General features: G+C 53.3%; 2 protein-coding genes across 5 annotated transcripts; one reads left to right on the plus strand and one right to left on the minus strand.

Annotated features, from left to right (window-relative positions):
* Nucleotides 1–8,543: 8,543 nt before the first annotated feature.
* On the plus strand, nt 8,544–13,720 carry PTGDR2 (prostaglandin D2 receptor 2). Of its 4 annotated transcripts, none has more exons than XM_081536269.1 (3): nt 8,544–8,628; nt 9,692–9,994; nt 10,966–13,720. In XM_081536269.1, exons 2-3 carry the CDS (start codon nt 9,970–9,972, stop codon nt 12,192–12,194), a joined length of 1,254 nt encoding a protein of 417 aa, XP_081392395.1. In that variant the 5' UTR covers nt 8,544–8,628; nt 9,692–9,969; the 3' UTR covers nt 12,195–13,720. The 4 variants fall into 4 exon arrangements, with proteins under 4 accessions (XP_081392395.1, XP_081392399.1, XP_081392397.1 ...); XM_081536273.1 differs by lacking the exon at nt 9,692–9,994 and adding an exon at nt 10,749–10,794; XM_081536271.1 differs by lacking the exon at nt 9,692–9,994.
* Nucleotides 13,587–22,061, minus strand: CCDC86 (coiled-coil domain containing 86). The gene is made up of 4 exons (XM_081536274.1): nt 21,279–22,061; nt 16,493–16,622; nt 14,653–14,727; nt 13,587–14,475 (listed from the first exon to the last, which is right to left on the minus strand). The coding sequence occupies exons 1-4, from the start codon at nt 22,016–22,018 to the stop codon at nt 14,356–14,358; spliced, it is 1,065 nt and encodes a 354-aa protein (XP_081392400.1). The 5' UTR covers nt 22,019–22,061; the 3' UTR covers nt 13,587–14,355.
* Between the last annotated feature and the right edge of the window lie 3,367 nt (nt 22,062–25,428).

The raw sequence follows: 25,428 nt of genomic DNA on the forward strand, positions 1-25,428 counted from the left end.
ACCTTCCTTCCAAGGAGTAAGCGTCTTTTAATTTCATGGCTGCAGTCACCATCAGCAGTGATTCTGGAGCCCAAAAAAATGAAGTCTGACACTGTTTCCACTGTTTCCCCATCTATTTCCCATGAAGTGATGGGACCAGATGCCATGATCTTAGTTTTCTGAACGTTGAGCTTTAAGCCAACTTTTTCACTCTCTTCTTTCACCTTCATCAAGAGGCTCTTTAGTTCTTCTTCACTTTCTGCCATAAGGGTGGTGTCATCCGCATATCTAAGGTTATTGATATTTCTCCCGACAATCTTGATTCCAGCTTGTGTTTCTTCCAGCCCAGCGTTTCTCATGATGTACTCTGCATATAAATTAAATAAGCAGGGTGACAATATACAGCCTTGACGTACTCCTTTTCCTATTTGGAACCTCCATTGCATATATGTACCACATCTTTCTCCATTCATCTGATCATTGGGTAAGATGGGGTTGGCCACTTTCCTCCATTCTATAGCTACTGTGCTTCTATTTGTAAATATGAATCATCTTATGGGGAGATACTTTGAGACTATGTAATTATCCTGTCCCTCAGGAAACATTCACGCACATGTGCTGATTCTCCAATCCATCATTCCTTCTAACACATTGCTCTGCTTTCTATTGTTGTTGCTGTTCAGTCACTAAGTCGTGTCTGACTCTGTGACCCCATGGACTGCAGCAAGCCAGGCTTCCCTGTCCTTCACTATCTCCCTGAGTCTGCTCAAACTCATGTCCATAGAGTCGGTGATGCCATCCAACCATCTCATTCTCTGCCACCCCATTCTCCTCCTGCCCTCAGTTTTCCCCAGCATCAGGGTCTTTTCCAACGAGTTGGCTCTTCAAATCAGGTGGCCAAAATATTGGAGCTTCCACTTCAGCATCAGTCCTTCCAGTGAATATTAAGGGTTGATTTCCTTTAAGACTGATTAGTTCATAACAAAGAGCTTTCCCTGATGGAAGGTTTAGGTGCCAGGAAGAGCATCAGACAGAGGAGTTGAGAGACTGGGATTTAATCCTGCGTTCACCTCTCAGAAGCCGAAGGCCCTTTCCCATCTGTAAAATAGGCGTGAAATTAGATAACACCCAGAGAGGTATTTTCTAACCAATCACCAATCTTTGTTGTGAGGAAGGCATCTCTCCCAGGTCCCTGAAAAGACAGTGGAAGAGCAGGGGGGCTTCCTCATGGCCAAGGACAGAAGGATACCTTCGAAAAAGGTGGTGCTGAGCTGTCCTAGAGCAAGAGAGCCCTGAGCCCTCAACCATGACTCTACACTCTCGCAAAGACTTGGCACCAGAGCTCATCAGTCTGATCTTGGATGGCCTTGGCCCGCAGCAGTTTCAGCAGGGCTTTGGTTCCCAGCCAGAGATCGAAGTCAGGTCAGGGTAGTGAGAGCGCTGAATCCTAGCCACTAGACCACGAGGGACCAGTGACCAGTGACAAGGCCCTGGCCCGTCAGCTGTGTAGAAATAAATTTCCACATAGAGAGGGAAAGTAGTGAAACAAGTATTTATTAGGAGGAAAAAGTATGTGTGGATAGACAAACGCGTGGGCTCAGAGAGAGTCCTGCCCTCGTTTATCTCAGGGTGCTCCCGTGTGTGTGTGTGTGTGTGTGTGTGTGTGTGTGTGTGTGTGTGTGTGTGTGTGTGTGTGTGTGTGTGTGTGTGCACTTTCTTAGCCAAGATGGTTTCTATGGGTCGTTGACATTACTTACTATGAGGTGACTCCCTCACCCTTCTCTGACCTCCAAGGAGCCTTTCTACCCTGTGTAGTTGGGAAGGTCTCCTTGACTTCAAGAATGAGGACTATGTGGTCTTTTATCTCTTCTCTGGGCAGGGCCCAGCTCTCCTCTCCCTCCCCATCTTAGAGTATCTGTCCACAGGGGAGAAACTCTGGCCGCTCACCTGGGGGCCCATCTGTCTCCTGCCTCAAGCCTGTAGCTCTGATGCTCACCCTCTGGAGACCTCAGAAAAGTCACCTACCTGCTTGGTGATTCCATTTCCTCATGTATATAATGGAGCTAATAGAAGGGTACCTGATGTGTCGGGTTGCTCTGAGGATTAAATAAATAATCCATGTAAAGCACTGAGAGCAATCTGCATGTGGTAATCAATCAGACTCAATAGGGATGAAAACCATCATCATTCTTCATGGATGAGGACAGGGTCAGATCAGAGTGACTTGGAAATCTTGGCTTCCCCCTTGGTCTCTTTCTAAACCTCAGTTTAACTCTTTGGTATCTTTTTTTTTAAAAAAAATGACTTATTTTTTTCTGTGCCAAAAAATATAATTATAATGTGGCCGTGCCTGGTCTTAGTTGTGACACAGGGGATCTTTGATCTTTAATTGTGGCATGTGAACCCTTAGTCATGGCATGTGGGATCTAGTTCCCTGACAAGGGATTGAACATAGCCCCCTGCATTGAGAGTGTAGAGTTTTAGACACTAGACCACCAGGGAAGTCCCATCTTTCTTACTTTTTTAAACTTCGTTATTGTTCACACACACACACACACACACACACACACACACTTTTAGTATAAAAGAAGACCAAATTCTGACTTGGGCAAGTTGATTCTTTGAGACGCAAGGTCTACCATCTTCTCGGTCTCCTGGTTTTCTGAATAAAGTCTTGCCCCAACAACTCCCCTCTGGATTTATTGGCTTCCTGTGGGGCGAGTAGTACGAACTTAGACTCAGTAACACCTATGGACACTGTGGACTGCAGAGATGCTTTCCAAAGGTTATGGAGCACGTTTAACAGCTGGAAGGCAGTCCTACTTCTCCTGCAGGCAACAGTGAACCTCCGAGAGTCCAGTCATCTGTGAAGAGCTGGGTCCTAGTTGTAAGAGAGGTATGGTCTTTTCTATCAAAGAAGAAGTTATGAAAAATAAAGAAGTGATTCATTCTCAGAATAGTTGAACAAAAAGGTATACAGCCGGCTTGTGAACAAGATTCTTAAAATGGTGGCTAGTTAATTCTTTGTTCTTTTCACTTCCTGATTCTCTTTCCTCATAAGAACATTTTGGCAGGCTAAGTTCATGGACTTTATCCTGGACATGGGCAAAGAACTAAAAGCGTGGGGAAAATAGTTACTGATCATCCAATAAAGAGTTAGGCCATATCTGGGAAAGATTGTAACTCTGTGGTCCTCAGCCTGTGAGGAGCCAGGGGAGGTAACCTGCGTCTTAGGGATAAAAACCAAGTGGACTTCCCACTGGGTGTCGTTGCTCCCAGACCTTTGTCTGTAGCACATCCTTCCGCAGAAGCGAAGACTACCTTGCCAAGCCATTTTTAATTGTCTGCTTTATTCCTGCAACACCATTTGAGAGCATTTCCAACACGGTGCTAGAGCATCTGCTTCTTTTTTTTCTTCTTGTTTTATTATTTAGGCTACACTGCATGGGATGTGGGATCTTAGTTCCCTGGCCAAGGATCGAACCTGTGACTCCTGCAGTGGAAGCACAGAGTCCTAACGACTGGACCACCAGGGAATTCCCTGGAGCATCTGATTCTGAGTTCCAGCTCTTCTGCTCACTGGTTGAGCGGCCTTGGCTGGGCCACTCAACCTCTCTGTTTTCTCCTCTGGGAATGAGGAAGATCATGGTCCCTACCTCAGGTTCAGAGGGTGCTCGTGAGAATTAAACCAGGTAACATATGTAAAGTGCCTAGCCTGGTGACTGGCAGATAGGAAGCCCCTGGTAAATGTAGCTGATACTATTTGAAATAGGTTAAGTGGTTGCTCCTCAACAAATATGTCCACATCCTAACCCTTGAAACTGTGAATGTAAAGCTTGTTTGGAAAACGGGGCTTTGCAGATATAGCTAAGTTAAGGATCTCAAATCCACACCATTCTGGATTATCTGGGTGAGGCTTAAATTCATATATATATATATATATATATATATACACATATATGTATATATATATATACACACATACATATATATATACACACACATGAAATATATACATATACATTTTTGGTGAGGAGTAATTGGCATACACATGGGTCTGAGAAAGTTATTAGTTAATAATGCTGCCAAGTCCAAGCTCGCTCTGCTCACCACATGATGAACCAATGAATCTGAGAAGCAACTAAAAGCAAGTCAAAGAAACAATTCCAACATGGAGTCAGAATTGGCTTCTTCTCTGCAACAATAATAACAGGAAGTGACTAGTCCCCAAGGTTGTACCCATGAGTAACAGTGGGTCCAGACGGGTCACCATGAGGAGCTGAGGGCCTTTTTAGGTCTAATCTCCAATACTAGAGATTCATTTTTTTGCACACATTTATTGAGACCCCTCCCATCTGTCAGGTCCTCTGCTTGGTTTTCATGATGAGATAAAATACAAACCATCTCTGGTTCTTCAGTTTCTGATGAAGGTGATGAGGGTAGGGAGTAGGCCTGTGAAAGTTACTATGGAGGGCAAAGCTATAGTATATGAAGTGAGGCAAGGATGTAGGAGGTAGGGTCTGAGAGGCTCAGCAAAGATTTCCCAGAGAAGATAACCTCTGGCCAGGGTTTTGAAGGATGAATAGGAGTTCACAAAGAGGCCAAGGGAGGAAATGGTATTCTACAGCAGGTAGCAAACAGCATAAGTGAGGGCGCAGTAATAGTCTGATATGCACTGGGTGCGGCGAGGTGGTGCTAAACGCTGACTGATGTTAGGAAGTGATTAGGGAGAAGCAGAAATGAAGGTGGAGGTACAGGCAGGGCTAGGTCACCCAGGGGCTTACTGACCATGTGAGGAGCTAAGCCTCCACTGTGTATGATGATGGCATTAGGGAGCTCCACCCAGGCCTCCCGCAAGGTGTCAGGTGGGGTCCTACTCTGCTGTGTGTGGTCAACTCCACAGCTTTCTGAGTATAGGGGGCTGGAGGGTTCTAGGGTAGGCCTCACCTGCTTCCTGTCATGCATCTCACTTCCTGTTTGATTACTTCTTTAAAGAGGTCAGAAAGAAACATGAAAACCTGCTTTCTAAGGCAGAGCCAGAGGGGGAAAGTCTTTCTGGGCCAGGCCCCAACAGCTAGGGGGGTGGTCGGCCCATTCCCTTGACTGTACGTTAGACACATTTGATGCTAAGAGCATCCTCTTGGGTGCCCAGAGACACTGATGGTCTCAGAAAGGGGCCCTGCAGGATTAGTGGGGGAGGGGGAAAGGTATTCCAGGCAGCAGTAACAGCATATGCAAAGGCACAGAGGTGAGCAGAGGGAATGGGGTAGCTGGGGACACGGGGAAGGGGGTGGGGATGGGTGGGTGCTGCACTGAATCTCAAGAGGACTTGAGGGTGGTGTTGGGAGTCTGGACTGTTTCCACAGCTGACAGAGCCCCTGCAAAGCTCTGTTAGGCTCCAGCTTGTCTCCTCCACATGGTACATGTGTTTCATGTGGAGACGCACCTGACTTTAGCTCTATCTGGTTCTGACATCAGGTTGTAAGCCACGGAGAAGGTTGTGCTTCAGGGACTAGGGTCTGTGGTCTGGAGGTGGCTGCATCTGTCTCTAGGTCCTGGGGTGGGGGGTGTCAGTGGACAGTCCCTCCCTCCCAGCACTACCAGGACCCTGCTGCTCCTGGCTTTGAGGCACCAGATCCAAGGACCCCGAGCTGTCCATCCTAGCAGAACCAGCAGTGTCAGCCTCTTCCGGGAAACTTGATACGAATGGAAACACCCAGGCAGCCCCCCAAGACATGCTGGATCTGACACTCTAGGGGTGGAGAACCCAGCAATCGGGGCTTCACAAGCCCCTCAGGAGGTTCTGATGCACATTGAACATGCGGTGGGCTGGTGTATTTGCCAAGTGAAGTGAAAGTCACTCAGTCGTGTCTGACTCTTTGAGACCCCATGGACTATACAGTCCATGGAATCTCCAGGCCACAATATTGGAGTGGGTAGACTTTTCCTTCTCCAGGGCATCTTCCCAACCCAGGGATCTAACCCACATCTCCCACATTCAGATTCTTTACCCGCTGAGCCACAAGGGAAGCCCAAGAATACTGGAGTGGGTACCCTATCCCTTTTCCAGGGCATCTTCCCGACCCAGGAATCGAACCAGGGTCTCCTGCATTGCAGGAGGATTCTCTACCAGCTGAAGGCCTCCGGACTCTGGGCTCCGCGAGGGCCCCTCTGCCAGTCTGGGTGTCCCCCTGCCTGCAGCACTGGCCTGACACTGCGGAGGCCTCCACAAGTTTTTCTGATTGCATCTTCTCCCGGGAGTGGCTGTCCTCTGTTCTTAGCCGGGAGCCCCCTCTCTGAGACCCCACCACACATGAGACTCCTTCTCTTCAGTGCTTGGTGCTGAAACTGAGCGCTCGAGATTCCTGAAATCCGGAGAGGAGGCACATTCTCCCCACAGCCCCCACCCCCACTCCATCCCGCCCAGGCAACTTCCACGTGGAGCCTGTGGGACTCACACAGGAGGCCAGTTTCCACCGTGGGAGCGTAGCCGCGGGCCCCTCAGGAACAAATAGCCCTGCCTCCTTGTTTAGAAAATGGCTCAGGGCCCTGCCCATCTGGGACATTGTCTTGTTTGTTTTAGTAACTTTTCATAAAATGTCCATCCCAGGATGGTTGGGAGACGAGTCACCACAGTGATTACGGGATTGGAAAGGAGGGTTGGGGGAGGGAGGGTCAGAGTAGTGAGGGTTTTGGTCTGGAAAAGGCTTCCACTGGAGAGATGGGGGAAGGGTCAGAAAAGTGAAGGTTTCAGGTGAGAAGCACCTTGGCAGGGCCGCCAGGAGAGGTTGTATAGGGTGTTTACTGCACAACGGTACCGGCTGGTCGAGGGGGTGAGGGAGGGCTGAGAGCCAGGAGGAGGGCTGAGCTCTGCCTCAAGCTTGATGCCCTGGAGCTAAGATGTGCCTATAGAGGGAAAGGGGGGATTCTTTTCTATGTGTGCCTCATGGCATGTGGGATCTTAGTTTCCTGACCAGGGATTGAACCCAGGACCCCTTCATTGCGAGCATGCAGTCCTAACCATTGGATCACCAGGGAAGCACCAAGGGGGAATTCTTTCTAAGCCCAAAGAGCAGTTTGTGAACCACTTTGGGGCAGGAGCTGTGGAGAAGGAGCACCTCAAAAAAAAAAAATTCCTATTTTACTGCTGCGACGTTACTTGCCCAAGGTCACCGGCCACACTCCTCTGCCTGCGTGGCCTTAGAGGACGTCCGTGCTCAGCAGGTTGGGTTGGGGTGGGATGAGGATGAAGGTACTTTCCCCAAAGTGGAATGGAAGCACCCGCCAAGACAGGGCTGCAGGCACTTGTCTTCAGAGGACAGGTCTCCTCTGTCACTAAGAGGAGAGGGGACATTGACCTAGTGCTAGTCATTTGTTTAATCAAGGCTCTTACTAATCTCCATCTTGGATGACAGTGAGCAACTTTCCCCATCACATTCCTCACTCAGGGCTGCAGTCTCTCAGCAAATTTATCAAGTGCCAGGCCCTACACTAAGCCTATACCAAAAATGGAAGAGTTTGAGAGACAATCCTGTGGCGGGGGGTGGGTTTCCAAGTTCTTAATGTGTTTTGGGTATTTCCTGGGTGCTAGATGCTGAGGTTGAAGGAAGAGTCCCCGACCTCAGGAAGCTTGGTCAGCAAAAGGGAGTGAACACTTAGGCAACAGTCCAGTTCAAATGTAAACGGTTCATTTCATCTGTGGGGTCCGAGCTCAGCCCTTTTTATTATTATTTGGGCCTCCCCTGCATGACTTGTAGGGTTTTTAGTTTCCTGACCAGGGATTGAATCAGGGCCCTTGGCAGTGAGAACTGGACCACTAAGGAATTTCCAGCCCATTTGAAATAAAAGCTGTATTGCCCTTGCCCAACAGCCTATACCCATTTTTCTCCCAGAGGAAAGAAACCTGATTTTTATGAGCACCTACTGTGTGCTGGGTCCGTTGTGAATGAGGGCTCCTGCTCAGCCTGGGAGGTGACACTGCTGCTGTTGGTCACAGATGACCAAGCAGGGGCAGGCAAGGGGAAGTGGCTTACCTCCCGGCGAGGACTGTGGGCAGGCTGGACAGCCAGACCCATGCTCTGACCACAGCCCCATCCTGCCTTCCTGGCCATAGAGCCCTCGGGGCCACTTCAGAGACCACCCCTACCCCTGCCTCCTGTGCTGCCTGGGCACATGGGAGGAGCCACATGAGTTTCTTTCCTGAGGCTGATGGGGTTAGAGGAGGGCAGTCCAGGATAGGACACCTTTCTCCTCAAGCACTTCTACACACCTGCCACTCTCACAATGAACACGGGCTCACACTTTCTCCCCTACACCTGTTTCTCCATGTGCACTTACATTTGACCCTGGGCTTTTGCAAAATCGCCTTTGTAAAGAGAGACAGGGAGAGGTGGGCTGCAGGCAGTTACGGCCAGTCCCCATCAATGGAGATGGCCGTTACTTGAACACCAGTGTAATAGCTCACTCTCTGGCAGTCCCCGCCTCCCCCTGCACCCTTCCCCTAAATACACACACACTGACTCTGGGGCTGACAGCTATTTCCTCCCTCAGCCTCCCACCCCTGCCTCTCTCTGCCTGCCTGCTGCCTCCTGTCTGCCTCGAGGAGCTGACTGCCTCCAGGGCTGGAACCCTGTGCGCCCTCTGTGCCAGGTGAGGAGACGGTGGCCCCAGGGCTGGGCAGCCTCAGTGCCTTCTCTGGACCCAGGAGAGAGGGCATAGTTTTATCAGGGGAGAGGACTCTTAGCAGCTAGGATGGCAGAGAGTAGGGTTTACCGAAGACTGGAGGGGACTTACTGCTTCGAGGAGGGAAGGACCACAGTTTCTTAGGTAATTACTAGACAGCAGTCACAGTGATAGACCATTAAACTTCTCTTTCAAGCCTCAGGAGCCGTCTGGGTGGAAGGGTTCCACGAGCAGGTCCTAAGGTAACGGACCCCAAGTTCACCCAGCCAGGAAGTCAAGGAGCTGAGATTCAAAGCCAGGTCTCTGAAACCAAAAACCTAGTGTTCTCTGCCCCCAGCCCTCTGTCAAAACAGGATGCTTGCTGCTGGGCTCCCTGAGAATCCCGGGAGGCTGGGGGCCAGACTCCGTCAGCCAGAAGGTCCACTCTGGCTCAGGCCCCAGGGCACAGCAGGACATGATTTCGCAGCATCCTCGGGGGACTTAGACGGGGCTAAAGGGAATGTTTCAGCACAGGGAGGGGCTGGCATGTGTGTTTGCTGGGAATGGAGTTCCTGCAGCCCCCCTTCCCCAGCAGCTGAGGGACACTGGGTAAGATCTTGTGCTCCTCTGAACCTGTTTCCTCTTCTGAAAAATGGGGTCTCACGGGGTCACTGTGAGGGTAATTGCTCTGCAGACTCTAGAACTTGGGAAATTCGAGCGTTCTAGGGAGCACAAGGGGACAACAGCTCTCCTCCCCCATACCTGCAGGTCCCCAGCTCCAAGTGCCTCACTTGTCAAGGAAATTCTAGTTTGATATCCTGGGCCCTCATCCTATGAAGGACCGTGGTCCCCAGAGAAGGGTGTGGATTTTCTCATCCCGGCCAAAAGTGTCTCCCGTGGAAAGATGGATACTGAAGACCTCTCCCCCTGACCCCGCCTTGCCTTTCCTTCTTCTTTCCCTCCATCACCTCATGCTTAGAGCTCAGAGGCAGAGGAAAGAGAACAGACTGAGTGCTAAACTCTTGTTTCTCCCCCTGCCTGTGTTATTCAGGAAGTTTTGGGCAAGTGATGGAAACACTTGAGTCTCAGTGTCCTCATCTGCAAAATGGGATGGAGAGAAGTACCAGCACCTTTCTTCTAGAGCTGTGAGCAGGAGAGCTCCTAGATAAAGGACCTACCATGGCTCCTAGCATGTTATGAGGGGCCCAGGACAATCCAAGTTCCCTCTCCCTGCTACCCTGCTGACTTCCTGCAGGCAGCCTCTCACCCTGACCTGCTCTGCCCTCACTGATCTCCACTGGCTCCACTTTAGGTGGGCCTGGATTCCTGATGAGGCTGTGGGTCTGCACTTCTGGTATGTCTGCACATCTGGCCAGAGGCTGGCTTCTCCAGCACTTACCTAAGTAGTTGTTCAATAAAGAGCTGTTGAATGAGTGTGTGGGTGAGTGAAAAAATGAATGAAAAAGGCTGGGTTTCCTGGAACTGGCAGAGCGCCTGTGACCGCCCCTGGGCAAGGGAGAGGTCTTTTGGCCCTACTGGGCCTCCAGAGCCCAAATCTGGTAGTTCCTCCTGCCCAGCTCTCTCCCTGCTCTTATCTTATTTCCTCTTCATCTATCAAAGCGGGGGTTGCCTCCACTGTTTGCAGCCACACACGCAACCAGCCACCACTGTGGGAGTGAAGGGCTGCAGGAAGATCTGCAGGGAGGCAAGGTCTGGGGGTGCTGGGGGTGGGTGGAGGGAGGGCACCCCTTAAAGGCACAGACTCCTTCCATTCCTGTCCCCCAGCCCAGCTGAATCCTCCTGCCCTTTAGGGGAGCCTCACTCATGCCCCATTGCTCTGGGGATTAGGAAAAGGGAGTCCCGCATGGCCTGACCTTGGTACCTATTTCTCCAATTGATCTTAGGCTATCTACTTAATCACAACGCCATTGATATAGTGCTTACTTCATGCTTACTCTTGCTTGAAATGCTTACATGGTTGTTGTTGTTTAGTTGCTAAGTTGTGTCCAACTCTTTTGCAACCCCATGGACTGTAGTCCACCAGGCTCCTCTGTTCATGGGATTTCCCAGTCAAGAATACTGGAGTGGGTTTCCATTTCCTTCTCCAGGGAATCTTCCCAGCCCAAGGATTGAAACCATGTCTCCCATTGGCAGGTGGGTTTTTTACCACTGAGCCACCAGGGCAGCCCCTGGAATGCTTATATATTTATTAATTCATTTAATTCTCCCAGCAACCCTATAACCTAGACACAGTCCCATATCCTGGCCAGGGTCCCCCCGTTGCCCAGAACTGCCCACCACAGCACCTCTTCCTCTCTGTCGCAGAGCCCACCATGTTGGCCAATGTCACGATGAAGCCGCTCTGTCCCCTCCTGGAGCAGATGAGCCGCCTCCAAAGCCACAGCAACTCCAGCATCCGCTACATGGACCACGCGTCGGTGCTGCTCCACGGGCTGGCCTCGCTGCTGGGCCTGGTGGAGAACGGACTCATTCTCTTCGTGGTGGGCTGCCGCATGCGCCAGACCGTGGTCACCACCTGGGTGCTGCACCTGGCCCTGTCCGACCTGCTGGCCACCACCTCCCTGCCCTTCTTCACCTACTTCCTGGCCGTGGGCCACTCCTGGAAGCTGGGCACCACCTTCTGCAAGCTACACTCCTCCATCTTCTTCCTCAACATGTTTGCCAGCGGCTTCCTGCTCAGCGCCATCAGCCTGGACCGCTGCCTGCAGGTGGTGCGGCCCGTGTGGGCGCAGAACCACCGCACGGTGGCCGCGGCCCACAAGGTCTGCCTGGCGCTCTGGGTCCTGGCCGTGATCAACACCGTGCCCTACTTCGTGTTCCGGGACACCATCCCGCGGCTGGACGGGCGCATCATGTGCTACTACAACGTGCTGCTCCTGAGCCCCGGGCCGGACCGCAACGCCACGTGCGACTCGCGCCAGACGGCCCTGGCCGTCAGCAAGTTCCTGCTGGCCTTCGCTGTGCCGCTGGCCATCATTGCCTCGAGCCACTTGGCTGTGAGCGCGCAGCTGCGCCACCGCGGCCGCCGGCGGTCCAGCCGCTTCGTGCGCCTGGTGGCGGCCGTGGTGGCGGCCTTCGCGCTCTGCTGGGGCCCCTACCACGTGTTCAGCGTGATGGAGGCGCGGGCGCACGCGAACCCGTCGCTGCGGCCGCTCGTCTGGCGCGGGCTGCCCTTCGTCACCAGCCTGGCCTTCATCAACAGCGTGATCAACCCTCTGCTCTACGTGTTGACCTGCCCCGACGTGCTGCGCAAGCTGCGGCGCTCGCTGCGGAGCGTGCTGGAGAGCGTGCTGGTGGACGATAGCGACCTGGCCGCCGGGGGCAGCAGCCGCCGCCGCCGCCGCGCCTCCTCCACCAATGCCTCGGCTTCCTCCTTATCCGAGAGCAGCGGCCGCCGCCTGCCTGCGTTCCGGCCCGCACGCCTGCTCGACTGGCTGCGAGGCGACCGCGCGACACCCCCGCAGAGGGACCGCACCCCATCCCAGGAAGAGCGGGGCCCCCTGAACCGGGCGCTGAGCACCACCTCGGGGTAGGAGGCGCGGTAGGAATCGCCCGGCTCAGAACCATTCCATTCTTCCGGGGGAGGCAAGGGCTGGGAACGATCGCGCGTAGTAACTTCCCCAGAGTCCGGACGTCTAAATGTAGATATCCCGGCTCTTAGTCTAAGGGAGGCTAAGGCATCTATCTGCGTATTAAAGCCCCCCACGTGACACAGTGAATTCTTTTCAGAAAAGAAGTGAGTTAAAGCAGTGCTTCTCAAACATCATTGCGCGGGAGTCATCCAGGGATTCTGTCTGATTGAGCGAGGCGCGGCGTGGCTGGGGAGGGGGGCGGGACTGAAATTCTGTTTCCAACAAGCTCCCAGAAGTAATGCGAGGCTAAAACCCTAAGACGTCTCAAGCTAGGGTAGTAGATACACAGGACGCATCTCTCTGGAGCTATTTTAGCAGGTGATGGGTGGGGTCGAGTTTTACATTAAACCAGTCATGGAGTTTTGGAGCAGAAGTGAGAGGAAAGGTTTGGGAAGCGCTGTTTGGGGCTAGCCTTTTCACTGTGGTCGTTTAGTTGTCATTTACTGAGCTATGTAGGCTTTATCTCAGTCTGGGGAAGAGGGTCAAGTTCCATTAGCCCCACTTTTTATTGATACCATGTGCAAATTGCAGTGCAGGAAGGTTAAATTACCTGCCCAACATACAGTCTGTGTACTAACCATTGGCATTTACCTGTTCAATTACTATGTGAAAGAGCCCCCCACCCCCCACCCCATACCCAAGGTCCTTAAGATAGTAGCTGTGTGGGAACCCCCATCTCTACCTGTCTGTCCTAGCACTGCCCAAAATGGCAGAAGCAAGGGGTGCTATGGTCAAATGTTTGAGAAACCTGGGCTAGTTAAAGTACAATGGGCATCTTTACTGAGGTCTGTAGTGTTTGAATGTGCCTGGCAACCTCCGAGACCACAGCCCTTTTTCTGAGCTCACCTGATGTATGTGCTGGCCTTCAGTTCCGTGGGATGCCCTCCGGACAATGCTGGTAATCCCTAGATCTGTGTGTCCCTCACCTCCTGACCTCACAGGGGCTGCAGCTCTGACCCCCAGTTGGCAGGTATGAGGGGTAACTTACTGCAGTACCTCCACTATCCTGTTTAGCTCAGCATCCAAGGCCTGGTGCAACTGGTGCACTACACGTCTGGCTGATGGAACACCCGTAGAAGAGCTGGGTGAGAAACATCTGGGACATGGTTCAGGGCTCCCTGTGCCCCCACCTGCAGCTGGGCTCCCAGTGTTTACTCATTTATTCCCCCGCTAGGCAAACGGAGCGGTTGATGGACAGCTGACTGAACAGATATCCCATCCTGATGCCTCACCCTTGTTCCCTCCTCCCTGCTCCCTTGCTTCACTCCGCACTTGGCGCCATCTGACACACAATACACTTTACTTGTTTATTATGTTTTATCCATCAGAATGAAAGCTCCTTGAAGGCAGGACTTTTGTATGTATTCCCTGCCACCTAGAATTGTGCTGGTACGCAGTAGGCGTTCAATAAAGATTTCTGCTGGAGACTGGATGGCATGAATTAATCACATTTCTGGGGGCTTCTGCAGAGTCTGGGACAGGAAAGGGGGAGATAGAGAGACACCGGCCCCTTGCAAAACACCTCCCCCACCCCATTTTAACCTTAAGTGTTGCAAAGTATGGTGAAGAAAGATTTAGTCTGCTGGGTGACAGGGTCAGTGGGCTGCAGAGGGACCCAAAACAGCCTTTGGGAAGGTTTAGGGGGAGCTGGATTCCTGACTTCTGGCCTCCTGGCCTCGGTTGGACCCAAGACCCTGAGACAGAGCCCACACATTCTGGGGAGTCACCCTTGAGTCCTCAGCTCCCCGAGGAAGCAGAAATTACTTTTCTTGGTTTGAAGGCACTTGGAGAGAAGAGGGCAGTGGTCGGGAGTTAGGGGGAGGAGAGGTTGACCCTTTTCCCTCTTCCAGTCTCTGTTCCAGGCCGGAGGTTCCAGGCTCCATCCGTTCCACAGAGACCTGCCCAATGGCCCTCGAAGGCTCAGAGCCCTGGCTCAGGTGGAGCCCCTGTTTGGGAGCCACGGAGCCAGAGTGCTGGGTCAGTGGAGGTGTGTGGCCAGTGGCCCGGGGGCTGCTGTGTGTGACACGGGGGTTGGCCACCGAAGGCCTCGGCCGTCCTGAGCTCAGACCTTGGCAGCCGGCCGCTGTGGCGGCTGCTTCTGCAGCTGGGCCAGTGTGTCCCGCTTCTCGATGGATCGCAGCTGCTTCTTCTTCGCCCGCTTGAGCTTGGCGGGGTTTCGGATCTGGGGATGGTTGAGGGGAGGGCATCAGTGTGGCCGGGCTCTCCACCCCATTCCCCGGGGAAAGGGAGGTCACCACAGGGGCCTGGGATTGTGGCCGAGCAGGGGGCTGTGAGGGAGGGGTGCCAAGGTGTCTGGAACCCAATATCCAGCCCGTCCCTCAAGCAGGGCGACACTCACCACTTGGACGATCTCCGCCTTCCGCTCGTTCTCCAGGCGGCGTCTCAGGTTCTCGGCACGGCGTTCCTTCTTCTCCTGGACACACAGGGGAAGGAGGTATGTATGGGTCTGGGTGCTGAGGCAGCCCCGGTCTCCCAGGCAGTGAGAGCTGAGAGAATTCCCAGGGAGGAGGGCCAAAGGCCTACTTATCCCAGCTCCGGGTTGCTCCTGGTGCTGTGGGGGTGGAGGGCCAGCGAGGAAAACTGTCCCTGTGCCCGTGGGGCCACCACCCAGAGGCCTGCTGTAGCAGGAAGTTCCTGACTCCACCTGAGAAGGTGGGCACCCAGTCAGCTGTAAGACATGGGTGGTACCCCACCTGGAAACTCAGGCTCACGTGGACAGTGGTCCTTTGCAACTCGCTCCTCATCAACTACCGCCTGGGGAGAAGGGATCGCTGGCCCTTCCCCTCATTTCCATCCTCTCAGCATCCCCCTCCTCCCTGAAGTCCACGAGCCCCTAGAAAGCAAGGGCAAGGGTGAGGGCTGGCTTCCCAAGGGTCACCCTGCTATAGGGCCAGGAAGGGCGGAGGCTGCAGAGAAGAGACCCCAGAGCTATCTGGGTCAGTCTGAATCCTGACTCTGCTACTTCCCAAATGGGTGACTTTGGCCAAGTGGTTTAAGCTCTGGGCCTCTACCTCCTATCTTTAAAGCGAAGATGATTACATGAGATTGCTTTGAGGACTAAATGAATGAATACATACACAGGGCTTGGAACAGTATCAGCCCACTGGGGACACTCAGAAGGTGAATCTAGATGAGAGTCTTCCCTCAGAATGTCTACGCTGACTACTGTCTCTGGTGGGCCTGGGGCAAGGATGGCGGCCTCGAGGCTGTGTGTGGTCAGGGGCCTCTCTTGGCTTTGGCAACACAAGGTAGAAGGGGTGGCCTGGGCCCGTGGGGAGAAAGGAGAAGTGATACTTGAGCTCCCGGAGGCTGGGGAAGGTCTGGGCTGGGGGCTGGGCAAGGGCACCTCTGAAAGGGATGGTGACAAGAAGGTTCTGTCTTGCCCAAGAGGGAGCCAGGGCCGCACAGGAAGCAAGATAAGGACCCAGCACATGGTGGCAGCCACACCATCTGCAGGGTCTCTGCCACAGGGGCTGAGCTGGGGCAACTCAAGGCAGGGGACAGATGACTGAGTGACTGGCCACCTCTCCCCTTGAGGGCGGGCAGGGACCACAAGCTGGGGGTGAGGTGTCTGACTCTTTGGTGGTCCCTGGGAGCCCTGGGTGAGTGAGGTCCCATTGATCACTCTGCTCCTGGTGAACCAACACCACCACCTTCCTCTCTCTGGATGCTGCCTGCTGGTGCTTCCTGGAGACTAAAGAGGTTGGGCGTGAACCTCTAACAGGACATTTGTGGCCTTGGGATGAGCGTCAGGGAGGAGCTGGAGGATCCTGCAGGCTGCCCTCTCTGCTGATGTGTGGGAGCTGTGTCTCAGAGGACACTGGTAATAACACCCAGGATAAAGCCTCCAATTTGTCAGCCGTTCCCACCAGAGTAGGTCCAGGGCAGGGACCCCCGAGTCCATCTCACTGAATGCTCTGCTCACCAGTGAGGGCCGGGTGTGTGTGGGGGCGGTTCATACTGGGCATCCTCCCATCCCTGGGGCTCACATAAGCCCCCTGGCTAAATGTGATGTTCCACTGGGCTTCCCTACCCTGGGGACCTGGACGGCGCTTCTGTTTCTGGCCAGGCTCCCTGCCTTCCGGAGGTGTCTGGGTTAGAGGATGGCTCCTCTCCCCACCTGCCCCAGGCCTGTTACAGCCGACACCCGCTCAGCCCCCGCCCGGCCGGCCCCTCACCCGCCGCCGCCGCTCCTTCTCCTCCTCCAGGTGCCGGGCGAAGTCCTTGGCCAGCTTCCTCTCCTGCCGGTCCTTCATCTTCCGCTGCCAGGATGTGCGCAGGGGCTTGTCCTGAACCATCTGGGAGAACCTGGATGGGGGGAGCGGGCATTCAAGAAGTTGCTGCGATGCCCCCTTCCCTCCCTTCTCTTGGCTCCGGGCCTTCTCCCCCAGAACCCAGTCAGAATCACCTCCCCATCTGCCAGCTTCCCGGGCAGTCAACCATCTGGGCCTGGGGCAGGAAAGAGCCCCCGATCACACCTGAGGCCAGTTCTGAAGCCCTGGTTATGTGCTTGAGGTGGGTACTCCTGTTCTCTCCACTTTACAGAGGTGCTGACCAAGGCTCAGAGAGGTTAAATAATTGCTCTGGGTCACCCTGCTCCTGAGGAGCAGTCTGTGATCAAGAGTCCAGGCCAAACGGCCTCTGCTACCAAGCTCCACTGCTCTGGCCAAGTACAGGGAGCCTGGGTGTCGACGCCTCAGGAGCGGGGTTCACTCCCTACTGGGGTGCCCGTTTCATCTCGCAACATGTGACTGGTCACAGTCCCCTGCAGTGATTCAGAGTCTCTCTTCCCAGCAGGGGAAATGTGAACACGGAGTGGGAGCTAGGCAACATCAGGGAAGTCTGGATATTCTAGAAAGTGACAGTGACAAGGTCACAGGAGGAGTGAGATCACCTCCCTAAGACCACCACCAGGATCTAGGGGTTGGTCACTATGTAGGATACGCTGTAAAGTCTTCCAGGAAGAAGGAAACACACTTTGAGGAGCAAGAGGGAATGAGGAGCAAGACCAGGAAAATGCTGAGGGCTGCCTAGACAGGTGATGTGGGCCTGGGGGTTTCTGCAACCGTGCCCCTTCCTTTTCTTTTTCCCTGAACAATTTGAAGCCTGGTGTGTGGGTGTCCCACGGGCCTTCTTTCCTTCTCAGCAGATCCTTTCGTAGTGGCCTTTCCACCCCCCTCAATAATTTCTTGACTTTCCAGAGCTCCTGTTTATCCACGTCCACTATATCACAGCCCACGTGGTCACAGTAAGCAGGGCTCTGCAGGCCGCAGTGGGCACCGAGCAGAGGTCTCACTTCCACCCCCGGGGAAGGCTCAAAACTGCTCTTCCAGTTCATCTTTCCCCCTTCCTGCTCCCTAGGAGTCTGGCACATACAGCCTAGACCCTGACCCCAGGCCTGTCCATCCTCAGCCTGCTTCCCCCATCCCCAGTTCTGCCTGCTCCACCCCAGCACACCCCACCCTGCTCCCTCTCCCCCTCCCCAAGGGCCTGCTGCATGGACTCCCTCCCTGCCCTTACAGCCGGGCATCTCAGACTGGGGCACGAGGCCCCCGAAGGGACAAAGCAGAGGGGAGCTGGACACACACAGCCTCAGGCAGGACTCGCTACATCCTCCTGGGGCAGCGGTCAGGCAGACCCTTCTGTAGTGGTGGAGACACCCTTTATCTACACTGGCCAATCAGGGAGCCTTGAGTCACACTGGCTGCTGAGCATTTGAAAGGTGGGTGATGACCAGGAAACTGAATTTTGAACTTGAATTGTAAGCTATTTAAATTTAAACAGCCACAGGTGACTGGTGGCTAAGATACTGGGGCAGTGCAGTTTCAGAGCACTGCTTTTACTTGGAGATTGAAGGAAGGCAGGCCTGGATCCACCACTTACTACCTGTGTGACATTGGGCCAGGCAGCCTCTCTGAGTCTCTGTTACCTGGAGACGAGAGCCATTGCCATTGCAAAGGGTGGTGGGAAGGTTACTGGCTCTCGGCCCGAGAACCACTTAGCCCAGTGCTCTGCATAGTAGGTGTTCAGTGAATCCACCCTTTAGAGATGGGAGCTGGCTTACTCAGGGAGGACTGAGCAGAAGGGGGCATTGGGCCTGGACACAGGAGGTGGGCCTTCCCAGCCTTTGCCTCCCTTGAACCCCCACCCCCCCACCCCCCACAGCTGGGACACCTCCTGTAACTGGTGCTGGCCTCCCCAACCCCACCGTCTGGTCTTGGGGCTCACTCACCAACTGCCAGAGCTGCTTCCTCAAACATCCCAAACACCCATTCCACCGCCCTTCTGGCCCTTAACCACAAGCCTGGTGCAGCTTCTGAAGGTGCTTTAATTCTACCGCAGCAGCTTCCTTACGGGTCTCCCTGCTCTCGCCCCTGCCCTCGAAACGGTCTGTCCTCCACAGGCCACACCTGTCCTCCCAGAGGTCAGATTGCATCACTCTTTTGCTCAATACTTCCCATGGCTCTGTCGCGCACTTGGGTCCCTACAAGGACCCTCATGTCCTGGCCCCGTGACCCCTCTGACCACTCTCCTCCTACGGTGCTCCCATCACCCACTGATGAGGCCTCTGGACTGTTTCTCAAACATGGGAGCACTGGCTTGCCTCTGGACTTCCTGTTCCCCTTGCCTGATACTCTTTCCTGATACGTTCATTCAGGTCTCTGCTCACATCCCCAGGGCAGTGAAGTCATCTCTGATCACTGTGACAACGACCCACACTCTCTGCTCTTTTACTTGTTACTGACATATTATGTGCTGGTTACCTGTTTCTCACAACCAAAATGTTTTGTTTACAGCCACATTTACCCCCAGACCCTAGCTCGATGCAATGTAAATTGGTTAAATGAATGAACTACCTTTTGTTTTCATTCATCTACTTGTTCAACTCAGTGTCTAGCATGTGCTGGGCTCTGGGGGAATCCAGCCATTAAAAGTAAATCCCCACTTTCCTGAAGCCTCTGGTCTAGAGGCGAAGCTGGCAGCCCACAAGAATCACACAACTAAACAAGCATTTGTGCAAGTGGGAGTGTTAACAAAAAAGAAGTATAAAGTACAATGACAACACATAGCTTGAGGACTTGACCCTTGCTGGGTTGGAAAAAGAGGGCTTTTCCCAGGGAGCGATGTTTAAGCTGAGCCCTGAGAGATGAGCAGGGATTGGCCAGGGGGACAGCCTTTCAGTAGAAGAACAGTATGTGCAAAGGCCCTCAGCTGGAAGGAAGCATCACCCACAGGGGTGCACGGAGGGGAGGTCAGCGTGAGAGATGCTTGGTGATGGCGGAGGAGAGGAAGAAGTCTGGAACACGTCTCCAGGCAAACAACAGTAAGTCAGGAAGGGTTTCATGCAGTGAGCTGGGACAAAATACCCGGTTTCTCTCGCTTCTTGGTATCCTCTGCTGAGCCTGTTCATGGGTGCAAGCAGCCCCCTCTTGCTCAGTGAGCTCATCTCCCCCCTCCACCTGCCAAGTACCAGGCTCCCACACTCAACTTGCTTATCACCCTCTTCCCACCAGAACCAGCCTCTTCATCTGGTCCTCCCTGGCCATCAGTGGCCCCAGCATTCTCTGGGACCTGCTGGCATCGATGTGGAAGGGCAGTGCCACCACCCACTTCTCCAAGTCCAACAGTCCAAAGTCTCTGACTGGTGACTTGTAGGAAATTACTCCCTGTTTTAGATTCTTCTCCATTTAATGGGGGAGGGGAATAATTCCCACTGCCTTGGGCTTCATGGGATTCAGCAATATGACATCTGCAAAAGGCCTAGCACACAAAGCATGATATACAGTCAATTCTTAGTAAATTTCTGCTTCTTCCTTAAAATCACTGCCTTCCCCGTGGTCCCTCACTGTCACAAGTTCCTGCCTCCCAGGTGGTTTTATTGTTGTTTAGTTGCTAAGTCTCGTCTGACTCTTTTGTGACTCCATGGACTGTAGCCCTCCAGGCTCCTCTGTCCATGGGATTTCCTAGGACCTCTCCTTACTGGCAGCCTAAACACTTCCTTAATCAGCTGAGCCTCTTTGTTCCTTCATTCAACACGCATTTAACTGAGTACTTACTGCCTGCGGCACAGAAAGACGATCTCAGCCTACCCTTTAGAAGGGATAGTTAGGGAAGTTAGGGAGTTTGGGATTGACCTATACACACTGCTGTATTTAAAATGGATAGCCCCAAGGACCTATTGTATAGCACAGGGAACTCTGCTCAATATTATGTCACAACCTAAATGGGGAAAGAATTTGAAAAACAACGGATACAGGTATATGTGTAACTTGAATCACTTTGCTGTACACCTGAGACTAACACAACATTGTTGATCAACTATACTCCAATAAAAAATTAAAAGAAAAAAAGAAAGTTGCAATCCAATGCAAGGTGGATCTACAGAGCATAGGTAAAAGGCTTTCGGAGACTTCGGAGTCAGATCTGTGTTCAGGTCCTGCCTCTACCACTCATTTAGCCTCCCTGAGGCAAGGGGTCCTCACATGTAAAGTGAGGATAATCCTAATGCCTGCTGTTTTCAGAGAGCTGATGGCCAGATTAAATGCCAAGATGCACGCTGGTCCCTGTTTGAAAGGCCCTTTACAATCGGTACTAGAATGCTTAGTAGCATCCTTTATACTAGGTGCTTATTAACGCCTTTATAAAAAAGGCAAATAACTGTAATGGATGTTGGTCCATGAAGACCTCCCTTGCTGGTATACTTGCTTATGCCCCATTACTAGACAGGGCGGAGACAAGGATAAAATTGTGTTGAATGAACACAGAGATGAGGGTGCTATCCAGGGGTGCTTTGAGGGCACCCCTGCCTGAGATCTCAGTGCATTTTACCACATTCGGGTTATATGACTTGATGTGACCCCACTGATGTGAGCTCTCTTTAACCCATGGCCTATCTGCAGGCTGCATCCAGGCCCTAGCACCACACAAAACCCCAATAAACTGCCCAGGTGTCCCCCACTTCACCTCTTCTTTGAGCGGTCCTTCCACACCCGCCCAGACTTGGGCTTCCCCTTCGGGATTACAGGAACCTCCTCCTTCGGCTTCTTGGACGCTGGGGCCTGGACCGAAGAACCTTTTCGCTTCTTTGGCGCGGGGCCTTCTCTCGCCGGCTGCCCAGCTGCAAGTGGCTTGCTCGGCTCATGCTGATCCCGTGGGGAGCCGGGCGACCGCGGTGTCAGCTCCTGCAGTGGCTTCGAAGGCTCGGGACCTGGTGCTTTCTGACCGGGGAGAGGCTCTAGTGATCCTGAGTCCTGCTGCAACTGACGTCGGGGGCACCCCGGGGTCGGCTCCTCCTTCCTCGTGGGCAACTCCGAGCCCGCTTCTCCTTGGTCCTGGGAGAACTTTGGTGACTCCTCACTTGGCTTTGGCTGAAGCAGGTGGGATTCACGACTCGATTCCGGCTGACTTTGGGGAAAATTCAGGCCTGGATCTCGCTGACCCTGGGGGGACCCTGAGTCCAGCTCTGGCTGCTTTCGAGGGGACCCCAAGGCTGGCCCTTTCTGCAGGCTGGGTAATCCTGGGCTTGTCTCCGGCTGACGACTGGGAGATCCCGGGCCAGGTGGAGACCTAGGCTCCCTCGTTTCTTCTGGGTTCGACTCGAACTCCACAAGGGCCTGTCTCACCTGCAAAACTGAGGTGAGGTTCTCCGGAGATTCAGGCTTTAGGCCTTCCAGCCGCCGGCTGCGTCTCAGCGGCGTATCCATGGCTCCGGGACCACCTCCGAGCCCACGTGCAGCCTCCGGGACTACCGGCGCCGTCCTATGACGTCAGAAGTCGCCACGTCTGTGCCTGGCAAGAGAAGCTGTTGCCGCACAGGCCATGTTGGTGATGGGGGAAGAGGAGTGGGTGGAGTCCGGGGGCCTGGGCTCACTAGGCGCATGCGCAAAGCGCTTTGGCGCATTTACTTGTGATTGACGAGTCCCAGATAGGACCCGCAGTTGCTTTTCCTAAGAACCCGATCTCTTGGGAAAGAGAATGTACAGGCGGAAAAAGGAAGAGAGGGACCCATTTTTGGAAGGCAAGAGGATTGGGAGAACATCCAGGGAACCTGAAGGCAAGGCTGGATGGAAACTTTACCGCTAACTCACTCCTGTGCAATTGGACAGGGGTCCTTGATTTTCTCATTTGTAATGTGGATGCTTTTGCATTAGTTTGGTCCTGTCGGGGTACTCCTTGCCGCCAGAGTGAATGGTGCCTGGCGGATCCTGGAAGTGGGAATTTTCTTAAGTCCTGAATTGTGTGTTAAATGTAATACTTGACTTCCCTGGGTCCAGTGGTTAAGACTCAGAGTTTCCACTGCAGGAGGCACGAGTTGCATCCCTCATCCCCGAAGGGGAAACTAAGATCCCTCGTGCTGAGTGGTGCTGCCTGCCCCCCCCCCCCCCCCCGCAAAGAAAGTGTAATCCTTGCTTTCTCTTCTCCCATTCTGTGCTCAAGCATAAAATCTACAACTCTCCCTTTGCAACATTTTCAGCTGTTACACATAATGTTAAGGGACCGGTTCTCACCGCCTTTGTCCTGTGGCACCCCTGGGCGCTCAGCCATGCTGCACATCCTCTCCATTCTAGAAACAGAGATTGGATCATCTCTGAGCTTTCTTTCAGCCAACATAGTTGTCCCCGCCCCAACTTGTGAGGCTGCCTCCTCCCCTCCTCTATGTGAGACCCAGGTGGGGGCTTTGAGTTACTCACAGCACTGGCCTTTCTTAGGAAGAACGTCTTGGAAATTGCTTAACCACATGCCTTCCTGCTCTTTTCCAGTGTATTTTTGGAATTGCCTAGGGATGGCCTTCAGGCATCCTAGGTGCCCTGCCCTGCTGTCCCAGCGACTTCTTTTAGAAACCATTAGTTTTTAACCTAAGGGGTTATGAACAGGCCTGGGAAGTTGTCCAGAGTAGGCCTCTGCCTGCTCAGAGGCCAGGCAGACATCCAAGGGCTTCAGTGCTGAGCACAGCCCGCACCTGCTGAGTCACTGTGGACATGACATTGGAGCAGGAGTGAGAGTGTCAGATCGGGCGCTAGGTGTCTTGACGGCTGATGGAGAGGAGGTAAGGAGGATTACAACCCAGCAAGGTTCCTGGATGATCAAAAAGAGGACTGAGGATCCCTTAAGACCTCTTACTCCTTGGCTAGTGCCACACAGCTTTCAAAGTGCATCCTAGTGAGGTTAGCTTGTTGAAATTACCGCCCATAAGGGTAGGATGATGGCATGGCTTCACCAGTATTCTTCCAAGTTGTCAGAAATAGTTGCACCCTTGCACTGAAATCCTATGTCAGTCCCTGCCTTCTTGGCCACTCTCAGAGGCTCCACCCACAGGCTCAGCATCCCCAGTCCCCTTGCTGCTGGACTGAGGAACGCCATGCAGCAAGGCTTTCCCCAGGCCAGCAGTGCAGCTTCCCACTGCAGAAGCAGCCCAGTCCCTTCCTTGCCCAGCTCTTCCAACCCCCAATTCTCAGTTCCTTAAATTCCCTGCCCCAGCCTGGAGGCCTTAATGGCCTGCCACTGGCATCCACACCAGAGCTGTGTAGGAGACTGCACACCATCCCACCCTACCCCAGGGGCCCCTCTCTTCTTGCTACTTCTGAGTTCCTGTCCTTAGCTGCAGGACCCACTCTCAAATGCCAGTTGGATCATATCCTGGTTCTGCTTAAACTACTTCAGAGGGTGATCTCAGATCCCTGCCAGGGGGTGTAAGAGCAGGCAATGCTTTACAGACATCTTTCAGGTAAGGCAAGGAGGCCCCTAACCAATGGAGGCATCAAGTGAACTCAGGGTCCAGAACCCCCTCTTCCACCTGGACTCAGTTTGTCATTGTCATTATAAATGGTGTGCAGGAGTCCCGGGGACACTCTGAATTTTTCAGAAAAGCTTGGTATGGCAGTCACTGTTGGGACTCTGTTTTCTTGTGCTCCCTGTCTTTCTACTGCAGACAGACCACCTCTTATCTTGGGGTAAAGGATGCTGAGAGGGGTGGGTCTTCTACAGTCTCCCGGAGGCCTGAGCAGGATTGAGCCCCATTTCTTATGAAGAAACCTGGTCATTTATGCACCATCTTTTGCTTTCTTCTGTGTCCCCACCTCAGTTTCCCACTCCCTTATAGGTGCTTGCTGGGATCATTTTCTGAATAGACTGTTTGCATTTAAATCCTTGTCCCTGAGTCAGCTATGGAGAAACTCAACCGAAAACCCTGGGACAAGCAATTATTGGGCCAGGCATTCTTTCAAGCACACTATATGTACAAACCCATTTAGTCCTCATAACTACCCTGTGAGGCAGATGCTGTTGTTATTACTCCCATTTCACAGATAAAGAAGCTGAGGCACAGAGAGGCTGAAACACTTGTAAAGGTCACACAGCAGAGAAATGGTGGAGGTAGGATCTACATGTGGGCTTCTGGACTGCAGAGCCACAGCTCTTAAGAGTAAATCTCCCTGTTATCCAGGTAAGGGAACCAAGGCACAGAAAAGCTAAGGTGTTTGCCTAAAGTCCCATAACTCAACATCAACGAGCAAGGACTACAATTCCAGAACTGGCGAGCTTAGTTGCCTTGCAGCTGCCCTTCCCATGGGCCTCCCTCACTGGTTCCTCACACTGATCCTGGTTGGCTTACTGGGAGATGCTGAGTGTCAGGTTGCCCCACCTGCCAGCTGAGGCCCTGTGCACACATGGGCAGGGTGGAGTGTGCTAAACTTGCAGTACCCTGGCTTTTTATGTAACCTAAGATCTGCTGACTGAAGGAAACTGTGTACCCACAGATGATGGAAGATATGGGTCAAGTGTTCGTCTGGGAGCCATCAATCCTCCACCCAGCCACGGGGGCTGTGGTTGGAAGGGTTTGACACGTCAGGTTTGAGATGTCATGGACCTGTACCCCCTGCTCAGCACCAAGATTGGAGATGGTGGGGGAATGGGTCCTGGCAGTCACATCACCTAACGCACTCACAGAACATTTAGTGCCCGTCCTCCCCTGGGTGCTCATTTAATCCCCTGGGGCATTGGTGCGGGAGAGGGATTGCAGCACAAGCTAGATGAAGGAAAGGGCAGGGAGGAACCTCCCCAGCTTACCCACAAGGAAATCCAAGGCTGGGAGAGGCTGTGATTTGGTACGAGGTGA

This window comes from Giraffa tippelskirchi, chromosome 10 (assembly GCF_054371585.1).
Source record: "Giraffa tippelskirchi isolate mGirTip1 chromosome 10, T2T-mGirTip1v1.2.pri, whole genome shotgun sequence".
Lineage (NCBI taxonomy): Eukaryota > Metazoa > Chordata > Mammalia > Artiodactyla > Giraffidae > Giraffa > Giraffa tippelskirchi.